At 43.1% G+C, this 23,680-nt stretch overlaps 1 protein-coding gene across 2 annotated transcripts in view; it reads left to right on the plus strand.

Annotated features, from left to right (window-relative positions):
- LOC129834321 (ALK tyrosine kinase receptor-like) overlaps nucleotides 1–23,680 on the plus strand; it is a 733,537-nt gene that overhangs the window by 645,458 nt on the left and 64,399 nt on the right. For both annotated transcript variants that reach the window (XM_055899197.1, XM_055899198.1), the window contains exon 11: nucleotides 3,023–3,157. In XM_055899197.1, the coding sequence (XP_055755172.1) occupies nucleotides 3,023–3,157 (135 nt within the window). The remainder of the gene's footprint in view (nucleotides 1–3,022; nucleotides 3,158–23,680) is intronic.

Below are 23,680 nucleotides of genomic sequence, written 5' to 3' on the forward strand. Positions count from 1 at the left end.
TTAATGAAGTAATTCTTGTGCTGCCATTTTACTATGCAATTTCTTAGTAAATTGCCAGTTATTTCTGTTCTGCAGATATGTGCATCAGTAGTATTTTACAATTTACAATGGTCATCTAACTTAAAGAGTTTCTGACCAGGGTCAAAACAAAGTTTTTTATAAAAAATGTGTATTCAGTGGAAATTAATAAATGAAATTAAAGGTGAAGAAAGATATTTGAAATTCGAATACAGACATCCAACAGACAGATCACAGTCCCTTTCATAGACAAAATGTCACAGTTGCTCAAAGAGTATGTTCACAAGTGAGTGACAGAGCCAGGTATGATATAACCTGGCTATTAACAATTGAATGGATCTCACATGGATATGACAAGGACTCTGGTGTGATGCTGCTTTTTGCACACCGACATTGATAATGGATAGTTAATCATAACTACTCTTCCAACTTTTAAATGGAACATTTTGACTTTAGAAGGTTTTTTAGAGAACTATTAACTTCTTAGTGATGCCTTCGCGCGCCAATCCCGTTAGCGGGATTGATTTGACAACACCCAGTGAAATAGCAGCGCGGCAAATTCAAAAACAGAAATACTCATAATAATAATTCATAAATCATAAAACATGCAAGTGTTATACATCGATTTAAAAGGTGAACTTCTTGTTAATCCAGCCACAGTGTCAGATTTCAAAAAGGCTTTACGGCGAAAGCAAACCATTATATTATCTGAGGACAGCACCCCATCAAACAAACACATGAAAATCATGATTCAACCCGCCAGGCACAACACAAAAGTCAGAAATAACGATATAATTCATGGCTTACCTTTGAAGATCTTCTTCTGTTGGCACTCCAATATGGTCATCAAACATCACAAATGGTCCTTTGTTCGATAAATTCTGTCGTTATATCCCCAAAATGTCAATTTATTTGGCGCATTTGATTCTGAAAATACACCGGTTCCAACTCGCGCAACATGACTACAAAGTATCTAATAAGTTACCTGTAATCTTGATCCAAACATTTCAAAGAACTTTCCTAATCCAACTTTAGGTATTTTTAAACGTAAATAATCAATCAATTTTAAGACAGAATAAACTGTGTTCAACACCGGACGAAAACAAAGTGGAGCGAGCTTTCAGGTCGTGCGCCCTAACCACAACAGTCCACTTGGCTATCCACCCAGATAGGAAATGGCCACTTCTTCATTTCTCAAAGGAAAAACATCGACCAATTTCTAAAGACTGTTGACATCTAGTGGAAGCGATAGGAACTGCAAGCAAGTGCCTTAGAAATCTAGAACCACATAGAAACCCATTGAAAAGAGAGTGACCTCAACAAAATATTTTCCTGGATGGTTTGTCCTCGTGGTTTCGCCTGCAAAATAAGTTCTGTTATTTTCACAGACATAATTTTAACCGTTTTAGAAACTTCAGAGTGTTTTCTATCCAAATATACCAATTACAAACATGGGCCTGAGTAGCAGGCAGTTTACTTTGGGAACATTTTTCATCCGGACGTGAAAATAGTGCCCCTAGCCTTAAGAAGTTTTTAACCACATTGCTTTCCATTGCTAATAACCATACCATGAAATTGTAAATGATTATTTCAGCAGTTTAATTCAACAATCATGCCTTTTTTGTTACCTTTTATGAACGGTTGGTTTGTTGTATAATTTCTTGAGGAACGTTAAATTCCTTACAATCAGAGGTGGTGATTGGCTATTTCTTCTGCTCAGACCAATCAGAGACTGTGATTTACCCCAGGTCCTGGCAGCTGATTAATGGAAAGAACATTATCCTCTTCCCCACTGCACCATAGTAGTTGTGTCCAGTATGCAGTCCAGTATGCAGTCCCATATTGTCATAGCCCTCCTGACAGGCCCAATTTACAGCCTCTGAAAAGTATAGTACCTAATATCCAAAGGAGAAATACCTAATCAACTCTCATTTTAACTGGGAAATGTATTTCTGAAGTTGATGGGGAAAAGGGGTAGGTTGAGGTGGTTGGTCTGACCACAGGCTTGATTGGGTTGAGCTAGTGGAAATGAAAGCCCCAGATCCAATTAGCTTAGTAACCTAGGGATGGAGGAAGATGGGGCGGTTTTGATTTTAAGCACCCCCTACCCGCCACCACTATATCAATCTCTATTGGTCTTGAGGAAAGAGTGCCCCCTACTGGACAAAACAACAGCGTATAACTTCAGATATCCCAGGGGAGAACAACTGCCCTGTATCATTGAAGCCACGGAAGTTCACGGCCGACCGCGATACTGCAGGCATTGTTTGCAGAAAACAGTACCACCATTATATTGAATGGAAAAATGACAATCTTCGTGGTCAATCTTTGTATAAAAACATTTTACGAGGACAATCATGGTACCAATAATTGGATCTAATATACCAGATGTATGTCTCCAACCGATTTTTTAAAAATCGTACACAGAAGGATACCAGAAGGATACCAGGATAGCAGATACCAGATGTATGTCTCCAACCGATTATTTTAAAATCGTACACATAAGGATCATTTAGTTGCTAATGGCAGTCTGCAGTACCCAGGTCGGCCTTCAACTTGAGTTGCTCAACGAGAGCACGGAGCTAGCCTGCGAAGTCACTTCCTGGAGTAGCTCCGCATGTTATGTCTCCATGAGACACCGTCTTAACCGACTTAATTTGGCTTCAATGCACTATTGAGTCTTCACATAGGAATGAATGGCGTCACATGACCAATGCCTTTGTCCATTCATATATACAGTCATTGGGTTATGCAGCCAAATATTCACCAAGCTTAACTCTGGGCCATGTTCATTAGGGCAAAAATTTAAAGTGTTTAAAATGTTTTGCAGCGGAAAATTAGGTATTGTAGGTGGTCCCCATCTGTCTCAGTTTGTTTTATTTCGTTTGGTCCCTAAAGAGCACAACCCTGCTTATCTTCAACTGTTTAGCATTTAGGGAGCTGTGGAAAGATATGGCTTGCAAAGAATGTCACTAAACTGCTATTTGTCTGTTTCTCTCCTCAGCCAATGGCGAATTTCCTCCAACAGTAACTGGCAACACTAAACTGCCAATGAAACCAACCAATCAGAACATCAAAACAACCACCCCGTCCAATGGAAACTCAAGAACCTTGTCAGAACATCCAACTCTGACTGCCTGTAAGTGTCCACCTGTTGTCGTATAGCTGTGAGTATCTCAGGCATAGGCGCTGTATTTGTAATATACAGAAAAGGCAGTCTGAGAGGGAAGAAGATGACACATTTTTGTCTCTGATCTCAAGCTAGAACAATAGCCTCTGATCCCACACACAGACACTCTCTCCTATCCTCTTCCTGCTTGCTCACTGACACACACACACACACACACACACACACACACACACACACACACACACACACACACACACACACACACACACACACACACACACACACACACACACACACACACACACACACACACACACACACACACACACACACACACACACACTTACCCAGGATGACTTCTACTCACACTCACTCCACACGTGCTGTGAAAAGGCACAGTGCTTTTTCCTCAAACAAAGTAAGTGTGCCACCTACTGGATTCATCCCCACGTCTGTAACTGTACATCTCACTTTGGATTAAATGGAGCAGGACGGACAGTTTTTATCTGCAAAACATTCCAATTTGCTTCCATAGAATGTAAATGTAGCTCCTTTCACCGAGTTGACATTTTCCACCTTAGATTCTTCCAAGCACCGAGGTACTGCATAAATTAACACTGTGGATAGTGCAGAGCTGGATTTGGCTCCTTTTAGACACATTTTACACGGCACGCAACACTGACTTTCCAGGAGTATAATCATTGAAGTAATCATGTATTTTGTCTTGTCGCTTTGTCTTCGAGCCAATAGCGCCACCGCAGACAAAATAAATACCTATCTGTCTGCTGATGCCAGTGCCCTTATACTCTGGAAATCTCAGAGTAATTGCATTTATCAACATCTTGTTTACTCCTCCAAGCAACAGATGATGTTCATGACATTCCCTTCAGTATCATTGCAAAGAGTGAAATTCACAGTTCAGTCAAGACTTGTTAGCCACAGCCTCATGCTAACACACTCCCTTGCAGTCATTTTCCTTCATTATACAACGGGTGGGTCGAATCCTGAATGCTGATTGGTTAAAACCGCATTCTAGTCGGTGTCTATTCTACGGCTAAATCTATGACGCTTAAATGCCTATTTACTCTGTTCCATCAGACTGCGCAATCCACGGTCTTATCAGCCCAGGCAATTTATAAACTTGATCTCCACTATTAAAAGCATCTAGACATTATCTCACATTTCTTTTAGACTAATATTTAGGTTTCAACAGCAGAGATTTGTATAAACCTTGATGTCTGTCTCTCCGACATTTGCAACATTGTTTCACTATTCATATTCAATCTTCAGCTGTCCCATAGTAATGAATGTGTTGGGAGTCGAGATGAGATAGACAGGTAGACAGTTTTTTCAGCCAGTCAAAATGATGAATCGGCATAATTTTTATGGATATATACAAAGAACTCAAATCAAATCAAATTGCATTTTTCACCCGCGCCAAATACAACATAAAATGCTTATCTATAAGGCTTTAACATGCAATGTAGTTTTAAGAACAAAGAGTTAAGGAAATATTTACTAAATAAACTAAAGTAAAAGAAGTGACACAATAAAATAACAGTAAGGAGGCTATATACAGGGGGTACCGGTACCGAGTCAGTGTGCGGGGGTACAAAATACTCTACTTAATTTGTACATGTGGTAATTTGTACATGTAGGTAGGGGTGAAGTGACTATGCATAGATAATAAACAGTAAGTAGCAAACGTGTCAAAACAAAGGGGGGAGGGAGGGGGGGGGGGTTAATGCCAATAGTCCGGGTGGCCATTTGATTAATTGTACAGCAGTTTCATGGGTTGAGGATAGAACTGTTAAGGAGCCTTTTGGACCTAGACTTGACGCTCCGATACCGCTTGCTGTGCGGCAGCAGAGAGAACAGTCTATGATTTGGGTGACTGGTGTCTTTGACTATTTTTAGGGCTTTCCTCTGACACCGCCTAGTATAGAGGTCCTGGATGGCAGGAAGCTTGGCCCCAGTGATGTAATGGGCGATACGCACTACCCTCTGTAGCACCTTATAGTCAGATGCCAAGCGGTTGCCATACCAGGCGGTGATGCAACAGGTCAGGATGCTCTCAATGGTGCAGCAGTATAACTTTTTCTTGGGACCCATGATCTTGGGACCCATGCCAAATCTTTTCAGTCTCCTGAGGGGCAATAGGCATTGTCATGCCCTCCTCATGACTATCTTGGTGTGTTTGGACCATGATAGTTTGTTGGTGATATGAACGCCAAGGAACTTGAAGCTCTCAACCTGCCTCACATCAGATCCATCAGGTCCAGGAATCGTTAATAATTGTTAATAGGGGCTTGTTCGGCCCTCCTTTTCCTGTAGTCCATGATCAGCTCCTTTGTCTTGATCACATTGAGGGAGAGGTTGTTGTCCTGGCATCACACATGGCCAGGTCTCTGTCCTCCTCCCTATAGACTGTCTCATCATTGTTGGTGATGAGGCCTACCACCGTTGTGTCGTCAGCAAACTTAAGGATGGTGTTGGAATCGTGCTTTGCCACTCAGTCGTGGGTGAAAAGGGACTACAGGAGTGGACTAAGCACACACCCCTGAGGGGCCCCCATGTTTACATTTACATTTAAGTCATTTAGCAGACGCTCTTATCCAGAGCGACTTACAAATTGGTGCATTCACCTTATGATATCCAGTGGAACAACCACTTTACAATAGTGCATCTAACTCTTTTAAGGGGGGGGGGGGGGTTAGAAGGATTACTTTATCCTATCCTAGGTATTCCTTAAAGAGGTGGGGTTTCAGGTGTCTCCGGAAGGTGGTGATTGACTCCGCTGACCTGGCGTCGTGAGGGAGTTTGTTCCACCATTGGGGTGCCAGAGCAGCGAACAGTTTTGACTGGGCTGAGCGAGAACTGTACTTCCTCAGAGGTAGGGAGGCGAGCAGGCCAGAGGTGGATGAACGCAGTGCCCTTGTTTGGGTGTAGGGCCTGATCAGAGCCTGAAGGTACGGAGGTGCCGTTCCCCTCACAGCTCCGTAGGCAAGCACCATGGTCTTGTAGCGGATGCGAGCTTCAACTGGAAGCCAGTGGAGAGAGCGGAGGAGCGGGGTGACGTGAGAGAACTTGGGAAAGTTGAACACCAGACGGGCTGCGGCGTTCTGGATGAGTTGTAGGGGTTTAATGGCACAGGCAGGGAGCCCAGCCAACAGCGAGTTGCAGTAATCCAGACGGGAAATGACAAGTGCCTGGATTAGGACCTGCGCCGCTTCCTGCGTGAGGCAGGGTCGTACTCTGCGAATGTTGTAGAGCATGAACCTACAGGAACGGGTCACCGCCTTGATGTTAGTTGAGAACGACAGGGTGTTGTCCAGGATCACGCCAAGGTTCTTAGCACTCTGGGAGGAGGACACAATGGAGTTGTCAACCGTGATGGCGAGATCATGGAACGGGCAGTCCTTCCCCGGGAGGAAGAGCAGCTCCGTCTTGCCGAGGTTCAGCTTGAGGTGGTGATCCGTCATCCACACTGATATGTCTGCCAGACATGCAGAGATGCGATTCACCACCTGGTTATCAGAGGGGGGAAAGGAGAAGATTAATTGTGTGTCGTCTGCATAGCAATGATAGGAGAGACCATGTGAGGATATGACAGAGCCAAGTGACTTGGTGTATAGCGAGAATAGGAGAGGGCCTAGAACAGAGCCCTGGGGGACACCAGTGGTGAGAGCACGTGGTGCGGAGACAGATTCTCGCCACGCCACCTGGTAGGAGCGACCTGTCAGGTAGGACGCAATCCAAGCGTGGGCCGCGCCGGAGATGCCCAGCTCGGAGAGGGTGGAGAGGAGGATCTGATGGTTCACAGTATCAAAGGCAGCCGATAGGTCTAGAAGGATGAGAGCAGAGGAGAGAGAGTTAGCTTTAGCAGTGCGGAGCGCCTCCGTGACACAGAGAAGAGCAGTCTCAGTTGAATGACTAGTCTTGAAACCTGACTGATTTGGATCAAGAAGGTCATTCTGAGAGAGATAGCAGGAGAGCTGGCCAAGGACGGCACGTTCAAGAGTTTTGGAGAGAAAAGAAAGAAGGGATACTGGTCTGTAGTTGTTGACATCGGAGGGATCGAGTGTAGGTTTTTTCAGAAGGGGTGCAACTCTCGCTCTCTTGAAGACGGAAGGGACGTAGCCAGCGGTCAAGGATGAGTTGATGAGCGAGATGAGGTAAGGGAGAAGGTCTCCGGAAATGGTCTGGAGAAGAGAGGAAGGGATAGGGTCAAGCGGGCAGGTTGTTGGGCGGCCGGCCGTCACAAGACTCGAGATTTCATCTGGAGAGAGAGGGGAGAAAGAGGTCAAAGCACAGGGTAGGGCAGTGTGAGCAGAACCAGCGGTGTCGTTTGACTTAGCAAACGAGGATCGGATGTCGTCGACCTTCTTTTCAAAATGGTTGATGAAGTCATCAGCAGAGAGGGAGGAGGGGGGAGGAGGGGGAGGAGGATTCAGGAGGGAGGAGAAGGTGGCAAAGAGCTTCCTAGGGTTAGAGGCAGATGCTTGGAATTTAGAGTGGTAGAAATTGGCTTTAGCAGCAGAGACAGAAGAGGAGAATGTAGAGAGGAGGGAGTGAAAGGATGCCAGGTCCGCAGGGAGGCGAGTTTTCCCCCATTTCCGCTCGGCTGCCCGGAGCCCTGTTCTTTTGTTGAGGTTCAGCGTGGCAGATGTGTTGTTGCCTACCCTTACCACCTGGGGGTGGCCAGTCAGGATGTCCAGGATCCAGTTGCAGAGGGAGGTGTTTAGTCCGATGGGTCCTTAGCTTAGTGATGAGCTTTGTGGGCGCTATGCTGTTGAACACTGAGCTGTAGTCAATAAACATAATTCTCACATAGGTGTTCCTTTTGTCCAGGTGGGGAGTGCAATTGAGATTGCGTCATCTGTGGATCTATATTTGCGGAATGCAAGTTTTTGTTGTTCTAGGGTTTCCGGCATGGTGGTGTTGATATGAGCCATGACCAGCCTTTCAAAGCACTTCATGGCTACCAACATGAGTGCTATGGGGCAGTAGTCATGTCCTGATGAGAGAGCACATTTTCTATGCCAGGTGAAATCGTGCATCATTAGCTCATTGTTATGGATGCATCCCAACCAATTTTACTCGAAAACTGCTTAAACAAATGTGAATGCAGCTACTTCGTTGTTATTCTGGCTCTTTGACATGACAGTAAATTAGCAGTAGTTGGCTAGCTAGCAAGCAAGGGATAAGAACGTTTCCAACAAGTATGGCAATGGAACATTTAGACTGAACGACTGGTCGGCTTGGGTAGCAACCCTAGATTTGTGTCTGGACTATATCTTGTGGAAGGATGAAATAGTATAAATAAATTCATCAAAATCAAGTTTTTATTCAAAATGTGTCAATCTTTATTTGAATGTGTTGGTAACCTGTTGTATAAAAGTGATAATGCCCTCGAAGCCGGTGTTTGGAGGATATATTGGAACGGTTTGCCAATATATCCTCCAAACACAGGCTACTCAGGCATTATCACTTAATTGACGTGCCTGATCCGAAATGCATCAACCTGGCAACAGACATTTTGTAACCAACTGTGAGGTGTTTTTTATTGGTGGTTAAGATACGAGGAACCAGAATGTCTATAAGAGCTGTGTCCGTTAAATAATGCAACATCGAGTGACTTCAAACACAGGTCGCCTAGCCATAGCATCACACAATCATTGAATCTCAAATCTCATTTGCGTTTTTGACAATGTGTTATTCAATGATGAGTGTTGATCAATCATTATTTGTTGATAATGGTGATATTTAGTGGTCTCCTGGGAATATTGGTATAGGTTTCCAAAACTGACTGGATCTTAGCCAAGACCGTAAACTAGTCCTCCACATATGGTGTTTAAATTACAATGGTTATCTAATATCTTGGGTGTTCAAAAAAGCAGGACTCTCTCGGATTTCAGTGTCAGCCTTATTTTCATCCCTTGGCCTTGGATTATCATAGGTATTCTCCCACGAGAATAATAATTGTACTTGCATTTATGGCTTGGCCTTCTGATAGGCAACTTTGAGGGGGTCTTTAATATTCGCTCTGCATCTCCCTTTGGCCAGAACCCTCCAGTGCTGATGGGCTTGATGAATTTTGAGGGAAACGATTGAAAACCTGATGAGTGTGTGAGTGCCTGATGAGGGTTTTATTTCAGCGGGCCTGTCACTCTGAAGCAGCTCTCCTTCTTCCTCAACGTGCTCAATGATTAACCCTGGGAAACATCAATGTCATTTCTATCTCTCCTCATTGCTCTCTGCTCTTCTTCGCACCTCTCTCTCTGCTCTTCTTCGCACCTCTCTCTCTGTTCTTCTTCTTACCTCTCTCTGCTCTTCTTCTTACCTCTCTCTGCTCTTCTTCGCACCTCTCTGCTCTTCTCCGCACCTCTCTCGGCCCTTCTTCGCACCTCTCTCTGCTCTTCTTCGCACCTCTCCCTTCTCATCTCTCGCTCTCTCTCACACCATTTTTTACTGTCCCATCTTGTTCTCTCTCCTATTCAGACTTACTCTTTCTAACCTTTCTTGCTTTCAGCCCCTTCCTACTCATTTCCATTGTTTTGTCTCTCACTCTGCTTTCTTTCGGTTCTTTCCTTTTCCCACTCTTTCTCTCGTTTCCCCTGCTCCTTCCCTCTTTCTCCCCTGCTTTTTCTCACCTCTCTCTTTCTCTTTCTCCCCTTCTTTTTCTCTCCTCATTGTTTCTCTCGCCCATTTATGTGTATTGATATGTTGCCTGTAGTCTCTCTGCACCTTTATTTCTCTGAAACCCGACCCTACAATGAGGTGTGTACTCAGACAGTGTTCTGTGTCTGAAATGGCACCCTTTTCACTCTATAATGTACATATGGCTCTGGTCAAAAGCTGTGCACTATATAGGGAATAGGTTGCCATTTTGGACGCAACCACTCTCTCACTGCTGACTCATCGGTTCTATGGGGGTAACAACAGAGTTCTCTCGCAGACTCTCAGTTGTTGAGCTCACTTCACTTTCTCACCGTGATTACTTCGCCGCCCGATGGGAAAGGGACGCGTCACTAACTTCAAAATGAGTGTGTATGTGAGTGGGTGCAGTAGTTGTGTATGTGGTCGTGTTTGAGAGAAAGTGTGTATGCCTATTATATTACAACACCAAGGACAGAGGAAGAGGAGACCGACTGAAGCGATCTGATTGGCTCCTGTCAGCAGAACAGCAAGTGATTGACAGCTGCACTAAACAAAATAGGTCCATAATGACTATGCAAATCCTCGGGAGGAAGATTTTTTCTTTTTTGTCTCTTACTGTTGTTATTAGTCGCTAATTAGCCACATTCCGCACGCAGAATACATACTTGTTTACTAGTCGTTAAATCAAATGGTGGTGTTGAGTCGTTTGTTTGTGAGCTGTTGTTATTCCATGGCTGTGGCCCAAATGGAACTCTACTCCATACAGTGCACTACTTAAAGACCAGGACCCATAGGGCTCCATATAGGGAATACTGTGCCATTTGGGACACAACCCGTGTGTTTGGAAGAAGTATTAATCAACTGGACAGACATGTGACTGATAATGAGCACCACAATACAAGATACTGTGTGTGTGGGTGCGTTTGTTGAAATACAATATTGTAATTAAATAGACTGGGGACTTCTTAGAGACTCCATTTCAACTCATACTCATCTTCCTTCATGCATCAATATGGGCCAATCAAAGTGGAACAACCTTTTAGGGTTATATTCAAATGCAATGACCATACTAGCAGTGTGCATATTGAGTCAGAGGCATTAAATAGCCATCTGTCTCTAGTGAAAGACAGATCAAACTATGTCATGCTCATTAAAGTTAATAACAGTCACCTGTCCTTTCCTGAATATACGTGCTGTATAAAACAAGGATTGGGAAACGTGTACCATAAAGTTTGACCCCTTCACCTTTCTGTAGTACAGAAACAGTATGAATATGCACAAACACAACTAAAAGCAAAACACCATTAAAACATCAGATTAAAGCTTTGATTAGTCATGAAATGGCAGCAATAGAGCAGCAGCATGAATCATAAACCAACTCAAAATTGTATGCAGTAAGGCTTTCTGTATTGGTTATGCCCAGCAATCAAAGCAAATCAATAGTCAACAGTCAATTCAATGAATATTCCAGGGTTCAAAGGTCACAAAATAAAAAATGTATTCAGTTGTTAAGTTAGTTCAATTCAGTTAAATGCAGATCATTGAGTTCTTTCCAAAAAAAAGTAAATCCACAAAAAATTAATTATAATCCAATAGGAATTGTTGGAGAGACAATCAGCAATGCATAACTTAATCTGATATGCTAACTACTCATTGGTGTCAAAAGAAAATCCTTATGTTAGAGATCCTTTTAATTCTCTATTTGGTAGTTCAGGGTGTGACTAGGGTGGGAAATATATGTTTATATTTCTTTGTTGGCCGAGTATGGTTCCCAATCAGAGGCAGCTGTCTATCGTTGTCTCTGATTGGTGATCATTCTTAGGCAGCCCTTTTTCCCACCTTCAGTTGTGGGATCTTGTCTTTTTGTGTTGCAGGTGTTGCACTCCTAGCTTTAAGTTCGTTGAGCTGTTTATTGTTTTTTGGTGGAACATTTATATTAAAGAAAATGTACGTCTACCACGCTGCACCTTGGTCTTCATTTAACGACGGACGTAACAAAAGGGGATTTTCAGGTGAATAAAAGAGAAGAGCAGTTGCAGATAAAGTCAATCAAAATGAATCTGGTTTAATACAAGTTGCAACACGGGGACACCTGCCACACAGAAGCAGAGAAAATGTCTAACAGGCACTTATACATTAATCAGAGAGTACCATATGTTCTGTTAACACCAGCCCAAGAGGCTGGGAGGAAGTCACAACATCATTGGCTACAGAATCACAGATACATTATCAGTGTACCTCCAGTCTGATGTCAATCACTATCAACGGATACGAGATTAATACATAAAAAACAGCATTGAGTCTAGTGACCATCAACCCGTGACACAAATTATTTTTTACATTTACATTTAAGTCATTTAGCAGACGCTCTTATCCAGAGCGACTTACAAATTGGTGCATTCACCTTATGATATCCAGTGGAACAACCACTTTACAATAGTGCATCTAACTCTTTTAAGGGGGGGGGGGGAGTTAGAAGGATGACTTTATCCTATCCTAGGTATTCCTTAAAGAGGTGGGGTTTCAGGTGTCTCCGGAAGGTGGTGATTGACTCCGCTGACCTGGCGTCGTGAGGGAGTTTGTTCCACCATTGGGGTGCCAGAGCAGCGAACAGTTTTGACTGGGCTGAGCGGGAACTGTACTTCCTCAGAGGTAGGGAGGCGAGCAGGCCAGAGGTGGATGAACGCAGTGCCCTTGTTTGGGTGTAGGGCCTGATCAGAGCCTGAAGGTACGGAGGTGCCGTTCCCCTCACAGCTCCGTAAGCAAGCACCATGGTCTTGTAGCGGATGCGAGCTTCAACTGGAAGCCAGTGGAGAGAGCGGAGGAGCGGGGTGACGTAAGAGAACTTGGGAAAGTTGAACACCAGACGGGCTGCGGCGTTCTGGATGAGTTGTAGGGGTTTAATGGCACAGGCAGGGAGCCCAGCCAACAGCGAGTTGCAGTAATCCAGACGGGAGATGACAAGTGCCTGGATTAGGACCTGCACCGCTTCCTGCGTGAGGCAGGGTCGTACTCTGCGAATGTTGTAGAGCATGAACCTACAGGAACGGGTCACCGCCTTGATGTTAGTTGAGAACGACAGGGTGTTGTCCAGGATCACGCCAAGGTTCTTAGCACTCTGGGAGGAGGACACAATGGAGTTGTCAACCGTGATGGCGAGATCATGGAACGGGCAGTCCTTCCCCGGGAGGAAGAGCAGCTCTGTCTTGCCGAGGTTCAGCTTGAGGTGGTGATCCGTCATCCACACTGATATGTCTGCCAGACATGCAGAGATGCGATTCACCACCTGGTTATCAGAGGGGGGAAAGGAGAAGATTACTTGTGTGTCGTCTGCATAGCAATGATAGGAGAGACCATGTGAGGATATGACAGAGCCAAGTGACTTGGTGTATAGCGAGAATAGGAGAGGGCCTAGAACAGAGCCCTGGGGGACACCAGTGGTGAGAGCACGTGGTGCGGAGACAGATTCTCGCCACGCCACCTGGTAGGAGCGACCTGTCAGGTAGGACGCAATCCAAGCGTGGACCGCGCCGGAGATGCCCAGCTCGGAGAGGGTGGAGAGGAGGATCTGATGGTTCACAGTATCAAAGGCAGCCGATAGGTCTAGAAGGATGAGAGCAGAGGAGAGAGAGTTAGCTTTAGCAGTGCGGAGCGCCTCCGTGACACAGAGAAGAGCAGTCTCAGTTGAATGACTAGTCTTGAAACCTGACTGATTTGGATCAAGAAGGTCATTCTGAGAGAGATAGCAGGAGAGCTGGCCAAGGACGGCACGTTCAAGAGTTTTGGAGAGAAAAGAAAGAAGGGATACTGGTCTGTAGTTGTTGACATCGGAGGGATCGAGTGTAGGTTTTTTCAGAAGGGGTGCAACTCTCGCTCTCTTGAAGACGGAAGGGACGTAGCCAGCGGTCAAGGATGAGTTGATGAGCGAGATGAGGTAAGGGAGAAGGTCTCCGGAAATGGTCTGGAGAAGAGAGGAGGGGATAGGGTCAAGCGGGCAGGTTGTTGGGCGGCCGGCCGTCACAAGACTCGAGATTTCATCTGGAGAGAGAGGGGAGAAAGAGGTCAAAGCACAGGGTAGGGCAGTGTGAGCAGAACCAGCGGTGTCGTTTGACTTAGCAAACGAGGATCGGATGTCGTCGACCTTCTTTTCAAAATGGTTGATGAAGTCATCAGCAGAGAGGGAGGAGGGGGGAGGAGGGGGAGGAGGATTCAGGAGGGAGGAGAAGGTGGCAAAGAGCTTCCTAGGGTTAGAGGCAGATGCTTGGAATCTAGAGTGGTAGAAATTGGCTTTAGCAGCAGAGACAGAAGAGGAGAATGTAGAGAGGAGGGAGTGAAAGGATGCCAGGTCCGCAGGGAGGCGAGTTTTCCTCCATTTCCGCTTGGCTGCCCGGAGCCCTGTTCTGTGAGCTCGCAATGAGTCGTCAAGCCACGGAGCAGGAGGGGAGGACCGAGCCGGCCTGGAGGATAGGGGACATAGAGAGTCAAAGGATGCAGAAAGGGAGGAGAGGAGGGTTGAGGAGGCAGAATCAGGAGATAGGTTGGAGAAGGTTTGAGCAGAGGGAAGAGATGATAGGATGGAAGAGGAGAGAGTAGCGAGGGAGAGAGAGCGAAGGTTGGGACGGCGCGATACCATCCGAGTAGGGGCAGTGTGGGAAGTGTTGGATGAGAGCGAGAGGGAAAAGGATACAAGGTAGTGGTCGGAGACTTGGAGGGGAGTTGCAATGAGATTAGTGGAAGAACAGCATCTAGTAAAGATGAGGTCAAGCGTATTGCCTGCCTTGTGAGTAGGGGGGGAAGGTGAGAGGGTGAGGTCAAAAGAGGAGAGGAGTGGAAAGGAGGCAGAGAGGAATGAGTCAAAGGTAGACATGGGGAGGTTAAAGTCACCCAGAACTGTGAGAGGTGAGCCATCCTCAGGAAAGGAACTTATCAGGGCGTCAAGCTCATTGATGAACTCTCCAAGGGAACCTAAATGATAAGGATGTTAAGCTTGAAAGGGCTGGTAACTGTGACAGCATGGAATTCAAAGGAGGCGATAGACAGATGGGTCAGGGGAGAAAGAGAGAATGTCCACTTGGGAGAGATGAGGATCCCAGTGCCACCACCCCGCTGACCAGAAGCTCTCGGGGTGTGCGAGAACACGTGGGCAGACGAGGAGAGAGCAGTAGGAGTAGCAGTGTTATCAGTGGTAATCCATGTTTCCGTCAGTGCCAAGAAGTCGAGGGACTGGAGGGAAGCATAGGCTGAGATGAACTCTGCCTTGTTGGCCGCAGATCGGCAGTTCCAGAGGCTGCCTGAGACCTGGAACTCCACGTGGGTCGTGCGCGCTGGGACCACCAGGTTAGAGTAGCAGCGGCCACGCGGTGTGAAGCGTTTGTATGGTCTGTGCAGAGAGGAGAGAACAGGGATAGACAGACACATAGTTGACAGGCTACAGAAGAGGCTACGCTAATGCAAAGGAGATTGGAATGACAAGTGGACTACACGTCTCGAATGTTCAGAAAGTTAAGCTTACGTTGCAAAAAATCTTATTGACTAAAATGATATAGTACTGCTGGCTGGTGAAATAGGCTAGCTAGCAGTGGCTGCGTTGTTGACTTTGTTTGAAAGTGTAGCTGGCTAGGTAACCTCTAACTGGCTAGGTAACCTCGACAATTACTCTAGACTACACAATTATCTTGGATACAAAGACGGCTATGTAGCCAGCTAAGATCAAACAAATCAAACTGTTGTACTGTAATGAAATGAAATGTTATACTACCTGTGGAGCAAAGCGTAATGCAACTACTCGCTCCAACCCGGAAGTGCGTATCGTAGAGGGAGAGGCAATAGAAGTGTTGTTTCTTGTATTATTGTATTTTGTGTCTTTAGAGGACTGCTTCACCTTAATGTCCCTTTTCCCCCCTTTCCCTTTTCTTCTGTCCTTATTTTGTCCCACTTTGTCCCTTCTTTGTCCCTTCTTCTCTTCTGCCAACTAGACTCTCCTTGTTAGCTAGCTAGCTTCTTCCAGGAATGTCCCTAGCAACTGCCTAGCAACAGGTAAACAACTTAGCTAGCTAAGAAAACGATATAATTTTATGAAAAAATTGTTACTTTTTCAAAAGCCTTTCTTCTTTGTTTGCTTGTGTATTGATTTTAAGAAAGGCATTGAAGTTTATGGTTAGGTACATTAGTGCAACGATTGTGCTTTTTTCGCGAATGCGCTTTTGTTAAATCATCACCCGTTTGGCAAGTAGGCTGTGATTCGATGATAAATTATAAAGGCACCACATTGATGTGCTGTGATTCGTTGATAAAGGCACCGCATTGATTATGCAACGTTGGACAAGCTAGTTAAACTAGTAATATCATCAACCATGTGTAGTTAACTAGTGATTATGTTAAGATTGTTTTTTATAAGATAAGTTTGATGCTAGCTAGCAACTTACCTTGGCTCCTTGCTGTACTCGCGTAACAGGTGGTCAGCCTGCCACGCAGTCTCCTCGTGGATTGCAATGTAATCGGCGTCCAAAAATGCAGATTACCAATTGTTATGAAAACTTGAAATCGGCCCTAATTAATCGGCCATGCCGATGAATCAGTCGACCTCTAACCTAGACATTATAAATTGGGACACACACTTATCCGAACATAAAAAAAAAAAGCACTGGTAGATTTCACAATTTATGTTTCCCCTCAACTTTAACATGGGCCTTAAAAAAAAGAGCAGCTCGGCTGGTTCAGTTGAATTACACATTATTCTATCTAACTACACTCCCATATGCCATGTCTGGAAATATGCAGACAGATGGATTAAAAGTAAGTTTACATTGTAATACTTCTGACAGCCCATTTCTAGCTCCGCCTACAACTTCTGGACTTTATAGCATTCCCAGAAAGCATGGATTATTGAGTCATTATTAGTTTTACACTTGAGACAGGACTCTGCCCTTGTGCTTTAGAATGTGTGAATTTTGTCTCTTATATAATAAATTCTATACATTAGTTTGTAGTGGATTATGCATGCATTTTCATTAACTGTAATTTCATTAGTTACGCGCCAACTTTCCCTCCATCCTGTGTCAACATCAACTCTTTTTATAACTTGGTTCCAGTAGTTTATATTTTTTTAATAAGAGATTGTTAGTTGGATATGCTCTCTGCAAAGGTCTGGTATATATATTCCCTATCATATGAACATCCTTTTCTGACTCAAATAAGATTCCCTGAAGGTTGCTCTGATGTTTCAAATCAACACTTCGTGATATGTGTAACGGCAGCCCTCCTCCTCTTCGTCTGAAGAGGAGGTGTAGCAGGGATCGGACCAAGACGCAGCGTAGCTCGTGTTCAACATGATTTTAATAAACAAGACAAAACACTTACAAAATAACAAACGTGGCTTACCGATACAGCCCTATCTGGTGCAGAGAAAACACAGAGAAAGGAAACTACCACCCACAAAATCCCAACACAAAACAAGCCACCTATATATGATTCCCAATCAGAGACAACACAAAACATCTGTCTCTGATTGAGAACCATATTAGGCCAAACATAGAAACAGACAAACTAGACACACAACATAGAATGCCCACCCAGCTCACGTCCTGACCAACACTAAAACAAGCAAAACACACGAGAACTATGGTCAGAACGTGACAATATGTAACTTTTAAGTTGTGTGTATCTAATACTATCTACATTGGTCAGTTCAAAATGTATTTTTAATTCTGTCATGGAAATACATGTATTTCCTGTTACCAAGTCATTGACGGTTTCTGTGACTTTAGTTTTCCATGTAGCCCAATTCATCGATTCATTCTGAAAAGCTATCCAAGGATTGTTCCATAAGTGTGTGTTTTTGGGAGTGATATTGTTTTTTGTAGAATCCATTTCGTTTTCTCCCATACTTTTATAGTGTTCTTCACTATGAAGTTATTAATGTTCTTAGCTTTATCCTTTGAAAATAGACACGTAAAAAGATTCTGGGGATGAGCATGCACATCTTCAATATGTACCCATTGCTCCTCTTCAGTACATTTAACTATATGTTGCAAGTAAAAGCCTTGGGTAGCGAGTTGATACAATTCCAAGTCTGGAAGGTTAAAACCACTCTCAGATTTAGGAAGATGTAAAACTTTCCTTTTTATTCTATGAAATGTATTTGCCCATATAAAGTCTGTTATGACTGAGTATACATTTTTAAGGAATGTCTTCGGTGAGGTAATTGGTATTACTGAAAATAAATACTAACTTTGGCCGGGATGCTATTTTAAAGAGGTTTTAGATTTAGATATGATACTTTTTCACAAAGTAGTTTGGATGTAGTGAACTACTTTTTAAAAGTAACTTTAGTTAAGTAAACTATATTTTTCTTTAGGGTAGCTTTGTGTAGCTTAACTTCTTCCAGTGTGAAGTAATTGGTAGTTTGGTAAACTATATTTCCATTGTAGCTTCCCCAACACTGAGCTTACTAGATATATTAGATATATGAAATAACATCATAAAATGGGTCTTACTTTTGCTGATCTTTCATCAGAATGTTGAAGAACGTGTCCTCTGTCCAGATGAGTCGTTGTTTCGATTCAGAATGGCAAATGTCCCTCTTCAATTAGCATTGGCACTAGCGTAGTGGCATAAATTTCTCCAACGTAAACACAGTCAGAGGACGGAACACGGCAAAACTCCCGAATAAAGTTTCAATAATCTGATTAAACTATATTGAAAAAACATACATTACGATGATATGGTCACATGTAGCAAAAAAAATTCGAGCCGGAGACGTTAGCCGTTCGTTACCAAGGCAAAACAGAAGTCCATCCCACTTCCTCCAGAGTACCGGAAGTGGACGGTCAGGACAAAGAAATAGGTTTTTTTCCACCACAGAACAAGATGAGCAGAAAAATGTATTCTCTGACATCCTCTTTACACCAATAGGAAGGCGTATAGATTGTCAGCAGACTCCTAAGTGTTAAGACCATGTATAGGCATCAAATTGAAAAGAGCATCGATTTCTGACATTTTACTTCCTGGTCAGGAAAAGTGCTGCAGAAGGACTTCTGTTTCACTCAGAGAAATAATTCCAACTCTTTTAGAAACTAGAAAGTGTTTTCCATCCAAAAAGAATAATAATATTCATATTGTACGAGCAAGATTTGAGTAGGAGGCCGTTCGAAATGGGCACGATTTCACTGGCTACTCAACAATTTGCCTTGCATCCATAAGAAGTTAATTAAGTATAACTCTGACTCGTGTGTTAAGTTTGTCTTTCCTCATTTGATAATACAGAAATTAACCACCACACCTTCAAGTGCAGAGTGAATCTTTTTATACACACACACAAACAAGTTCAAATCTTAAGTTACGCCTTGCTCAGACAGTTACTTTTCCACAACACACATATATTGTTTATCATATTCTGCAATATGTTTCATAATTTTCTGCAAGCCTAACAATTTCCCCCCTCCACGGGTGGGGACAGAATGTCCTGTTATTGGTCTCACAGTAGCACAACTTGTCTGTCGATAGCTCCTCTTATCCTTTGTTTCACACTTGCACCCTGCTTACATAGCTAAACAGGAACAAAATGTCCTGGTTCTAATTCTGACTAAAACTACATACATCATCAGATTATAGTTTTATGATTCTAATACATTTCACACAATTATATGGTTTCAGGGTGGAATAAATTAGTTATTATCTTAACTTCTCTAGGGTACGGGGCAGCATTTGAAATTTTGGATGAAATGCATGCCCAGATTAAACTGCCTGCTTCTCGGGTCCAGAAGATATGATATGCATATAGCTGGTAGATTTGGATAGAAAACACTCTACAGTTTCTGAAACTGTTAAAATAGTGTCTGTGAGTATAACAGAACTGATTTGGCAGGTGAAAACCTGAGAAGTATCCATTCAGGAAGTAGTTTTTTGTTGTTGTTGTAGTTTTCTATTCAATGCCATTACAGTATCCATCGACTTAGGACTCAAATTGCAGTATCTATGCCTTCCACTAGATGTCAACAGTCTTTAGAAAGTGTTTCAGTCTTGTATCCTGAAAAATGAGGAAGTAAGGGCAGACTGAATGAGTGGACCCTAAAGTTTCACAGAGCTTTTTCTTGCGCACAACCGAGAGAGTGCGTTTGTTGTTTACATTTTATATTGGTTGAAATATTATCGATTATTTAGGCTAAAAACAACCTGAGGTTTGAATATAAACATCGTTTAACATGTTTCTATGAACTTTACGGATACAATTTGGATTTTTTTGTCTTCCTGTTTTGACTGCGTTTGAGCCTGTGGATTACTGGAGAAAACGCGCGAACAAAACAGAGTTTTTTGGGTATAAAGAGACTTTATCGAACAAAAGGAACATTTATTGAGGAAACGATTGTCTGCTGAATGCAACCATATGAAGATCATCAAAGGTAAGGGATTAATTTTATCTCCATTTCTAAATTATGTAACTGTTCTATCTGGCTGGCTACTGTTTGTAATGATTTGTCTAGTGGGTTATCTTCTCATAATCATAAGGTATGCTTTCGCTGTAATCTAGAAGAAAAAAGAAACGCACACCTATGTAGGCGAGGTGCTGGCTAGCGGAGTAGAAAACTAGAAAATAAAGGAGAGCCGCACACTCTAGGAGCTCAGATGCAAAAATATTTAATTACCAACGTTTCGACAGGCAAGCTGTCTTCATCAGGGTACAATCACAGACACTGCGGGATGACTCGTTTATATATAGTGTCAAGACACACAGGTGTCTGTAATCATGGCCAACAGTAGCCTAATATCATTGGTTAATTACTCATATTAAAACGGCATAGAATGAGCAACATACAATTAATACAAATGGATAGCATACGATCATAGACACACTAAGGACCACACAAGCCTACAAACAACCACAATGGCAAAGTCACAACAATCACAACAATCACAAGAATGGCTTCAGATCAAAGTCCACATTAAGACCGAAGGGAGCAAGGGTCTTTAAATTAAATATCCAAGCAGCCTCTCGTCTTAACAATAAATTATCAAGGTCACCCCCTCTCCTAGGGAGGGTGACATGTTCGATGCCAATATAACGCAAAGATGAAATCGAGTGGCCTGCCTCCAAAAAGTGGGCCGCAACTGGGTAGGTCAAGTTTTTGCACCTAATGGTGCTACGATGCTCTGAGATACGTACTTTTAATTCACGCTTTGTTTTACCCACATAATTTTTACCACAAGGACAAGTTATGAGATAAATAACTGCCTTAGTGGAGCACGTAATAACACCTTTAATTGGGATCGATGTCCCTGTTTGTGGATGTTTAAAGGATCTGCATTTATAAGTGCCATTGCATTGGGCACAGCCATTACACTTATAATTACCATCCAATAGGGGCGCAAATAGACGTTGTTCAGGAATATCTTGGGGGGTTAAATCAGAGTGTACCAATTGGTCTCGGAGATTTCTGCCCCGCGAAAATACGACCAAGGGAAGGTCAGAAAACACATTACCGAGACTATCATCGGATTTAAGAATATGCCAATGTTTGTGAACGATTCCCTTAATTTGTTCAGAGCGCTTTGAATAGCGGGTAGTTAAAATGCAAGAATGCGTCTTTTTGCGAGACTGCCCTTGAAAAAGGTCATGTCTCGTTTTGTTTTGAATTTTCTCAATGGCATTATTAATCTGATCATTTTTGTACCCCCTCTCCTTGAACTTTCTTTGCGTCTCAGCCATATTTCTGTCGAAATCTGATTGTTTTTTGCAAATTCTTTTGATTCGACAGAATTGGCTGTAGGGCAAACTATTTTTCAAGGGAAGTGGGTGACAACTGTCAGCCCTCAACAAACTGTTACGATCAGTAGGTTTCCTGTAAAGATCAGTGTATAGAACATTATTTTCACACAAGATCAGAAGATCAAGAAAACTGATTTGACGTGTATCAGATTGCATAGTAAATCTCAAATGTTCAGAACAGGAGTTAAGAAAATCATGGAACGCCTGGAGCTGTTTTACATCACCCCTCCATAGAACAAAAATATCATCAATATACCGTTTCCAAATAATGATGTTAGGCAAGAAAACATTTTTGAGAGGATTGAAAATAGACTGTTTCTCCATGTAACCAACATACAAATTAGCATAGTTAGGAGCCATGGGGGATCCCATAGCAGTACCCTTCGTCTGAATAAAGAAATCATTTAGAAACATGAAATAATTGTGTGTAAGTACTATTTCAGCCAATGTTATAATGCATTCACTGGAAGGTAGTTTATTGGGGTCACGTTGCAGAAGAAAATGTTCCATAGCTTCAATACCGCCCTCGTGAGGAATATTAGTGTATAACGACTCAACATCAAAAGTAACTAACAATGTGTTCTCAGGGAGAGGATCAAGAGATTCTATGATAGAGATCATACTGCTGGTGTCCTTTACAAAGGAGGGGAGCTGTTCTGCGAGTGGTCTAATAAAAAAGTCAACAAAAGTAGAAAGAGGGGCCGTTACTGCATCAATGCCCGCTACAATAGGGCGCCCTGGAGGTTTAGTAACATTCTTATGTAATTTCGGCAAAGTATAAAAAGTGGCAATTTTTGGGTGTTGAATAGCCAAAAAGTCATGTTCTTTTTTGGTTATCTGACCACAACCTAAATACCCATCTAGGACAGTTAAGATAGTATTCTGAAATTAAGAAGTGGGATCACTTCTGAGTTTCTTGTAAAAGGTGTTATCAAGCAGCTGTCTGTGACACTCATTTACATAAGCTGCCCTATCCATAAGTACAACCGACCCACCCTTGTCAGCAGGACGAATAAGGACTGAGGTATCGGATTGTAAATTTTTTCATCCTTATGTAAATTGTGGAAAGATTTGGACTCCTGTTTGTTCTTAAGGAGTTGCGCAACATCTTTTTCAACAAGTCTACAATATGTCTCGATAGAGTGATTGCGATTGGTAGGAGGTATAAAATAACTCTTGCCTCTAAAAGGAGTCAGAGTATGTGCAGGTGAGCAATATACAGGTTCATATACAGGTTGAATAAAAAACGACCACTGGAAGCCGATGAGGCGCTGGTTGTAGAGTGTTGATCAGACAGGGGTGGATCGAAGTAAGCGGCATCCCTCCTGCGCCTGCCATGGAGAGGAGGAGCAGGACCTCCCTTGTCAGGGTTTCTCCAGAAGTAGACTTTATCCTCGGCCTTGTCTTTTTTGTCTTGGTTGAATTTCTTGATTTTAAGTTCCTTTATTTCTGTAGACAACTTGACCTGGAGCGCTTGGTTAGTTTTCATCAGTTCATTGAATATGCCATCATCATTAACAGCTTTTTGTAGAGCTGTGCGTTTGTCTTTAATCGTGTTATCCATTTCACTAAAATCCTTTTTCAACTGGTCAACAATTAATGTCATTAAATCAATAGAGCATTTGTTCAGGATGGCACACCAGCGCTCACAGAAATCATCTGTGCGCTGTCCCAATGATGGTTCTTTTTGCCACCTGAGTCCCCGTGGAATAATGCCTTGACGCACATAATCACTAAGAGTGACTATATGTAGATGCGTTCTCGTCTGGCGCTTAGATAACTGTAACAGTTCTTTCGAGAGGTCAGAATTACCTCCCGGCATGTCAAAAAGGGACTCCGAAACAATGATCTTATCACGCTCCCTTTGGCTATATTCAAAGTAATCTTGTTTGGGTCTATGACCAGTGTCAGGAGAAGAATTATCATTCGGCATCGTTAAAGAGCTTTTTGTGTCGGTAGGGTGCTGTTTACTAGGTAACAGAACAATCTAGAAGAAAAAAGAAACGCACACCTATGTAGGCGAGGTGCTGGCTAACGGAGTAGAAAACTAGAAAATAAAGGAGAGCCGCACACTCTAGGAGCTCAGATGCAAAAATATTTAATTACCA

This window comes from Salvelinus fontinalis, chromosome 35, assembly GCF_029448725.1.
Source record: "Salvelinus fontinalis isolate EN_2023a chromosome 35, ASM2944872v1, whole genome shotgun sequence".
NCBI lineage: Eukaryota > Metazoa > Chordata > Actinopteri > Salmoniformes > Salmonidae > Salvelinus > Salvelinus fontinalis.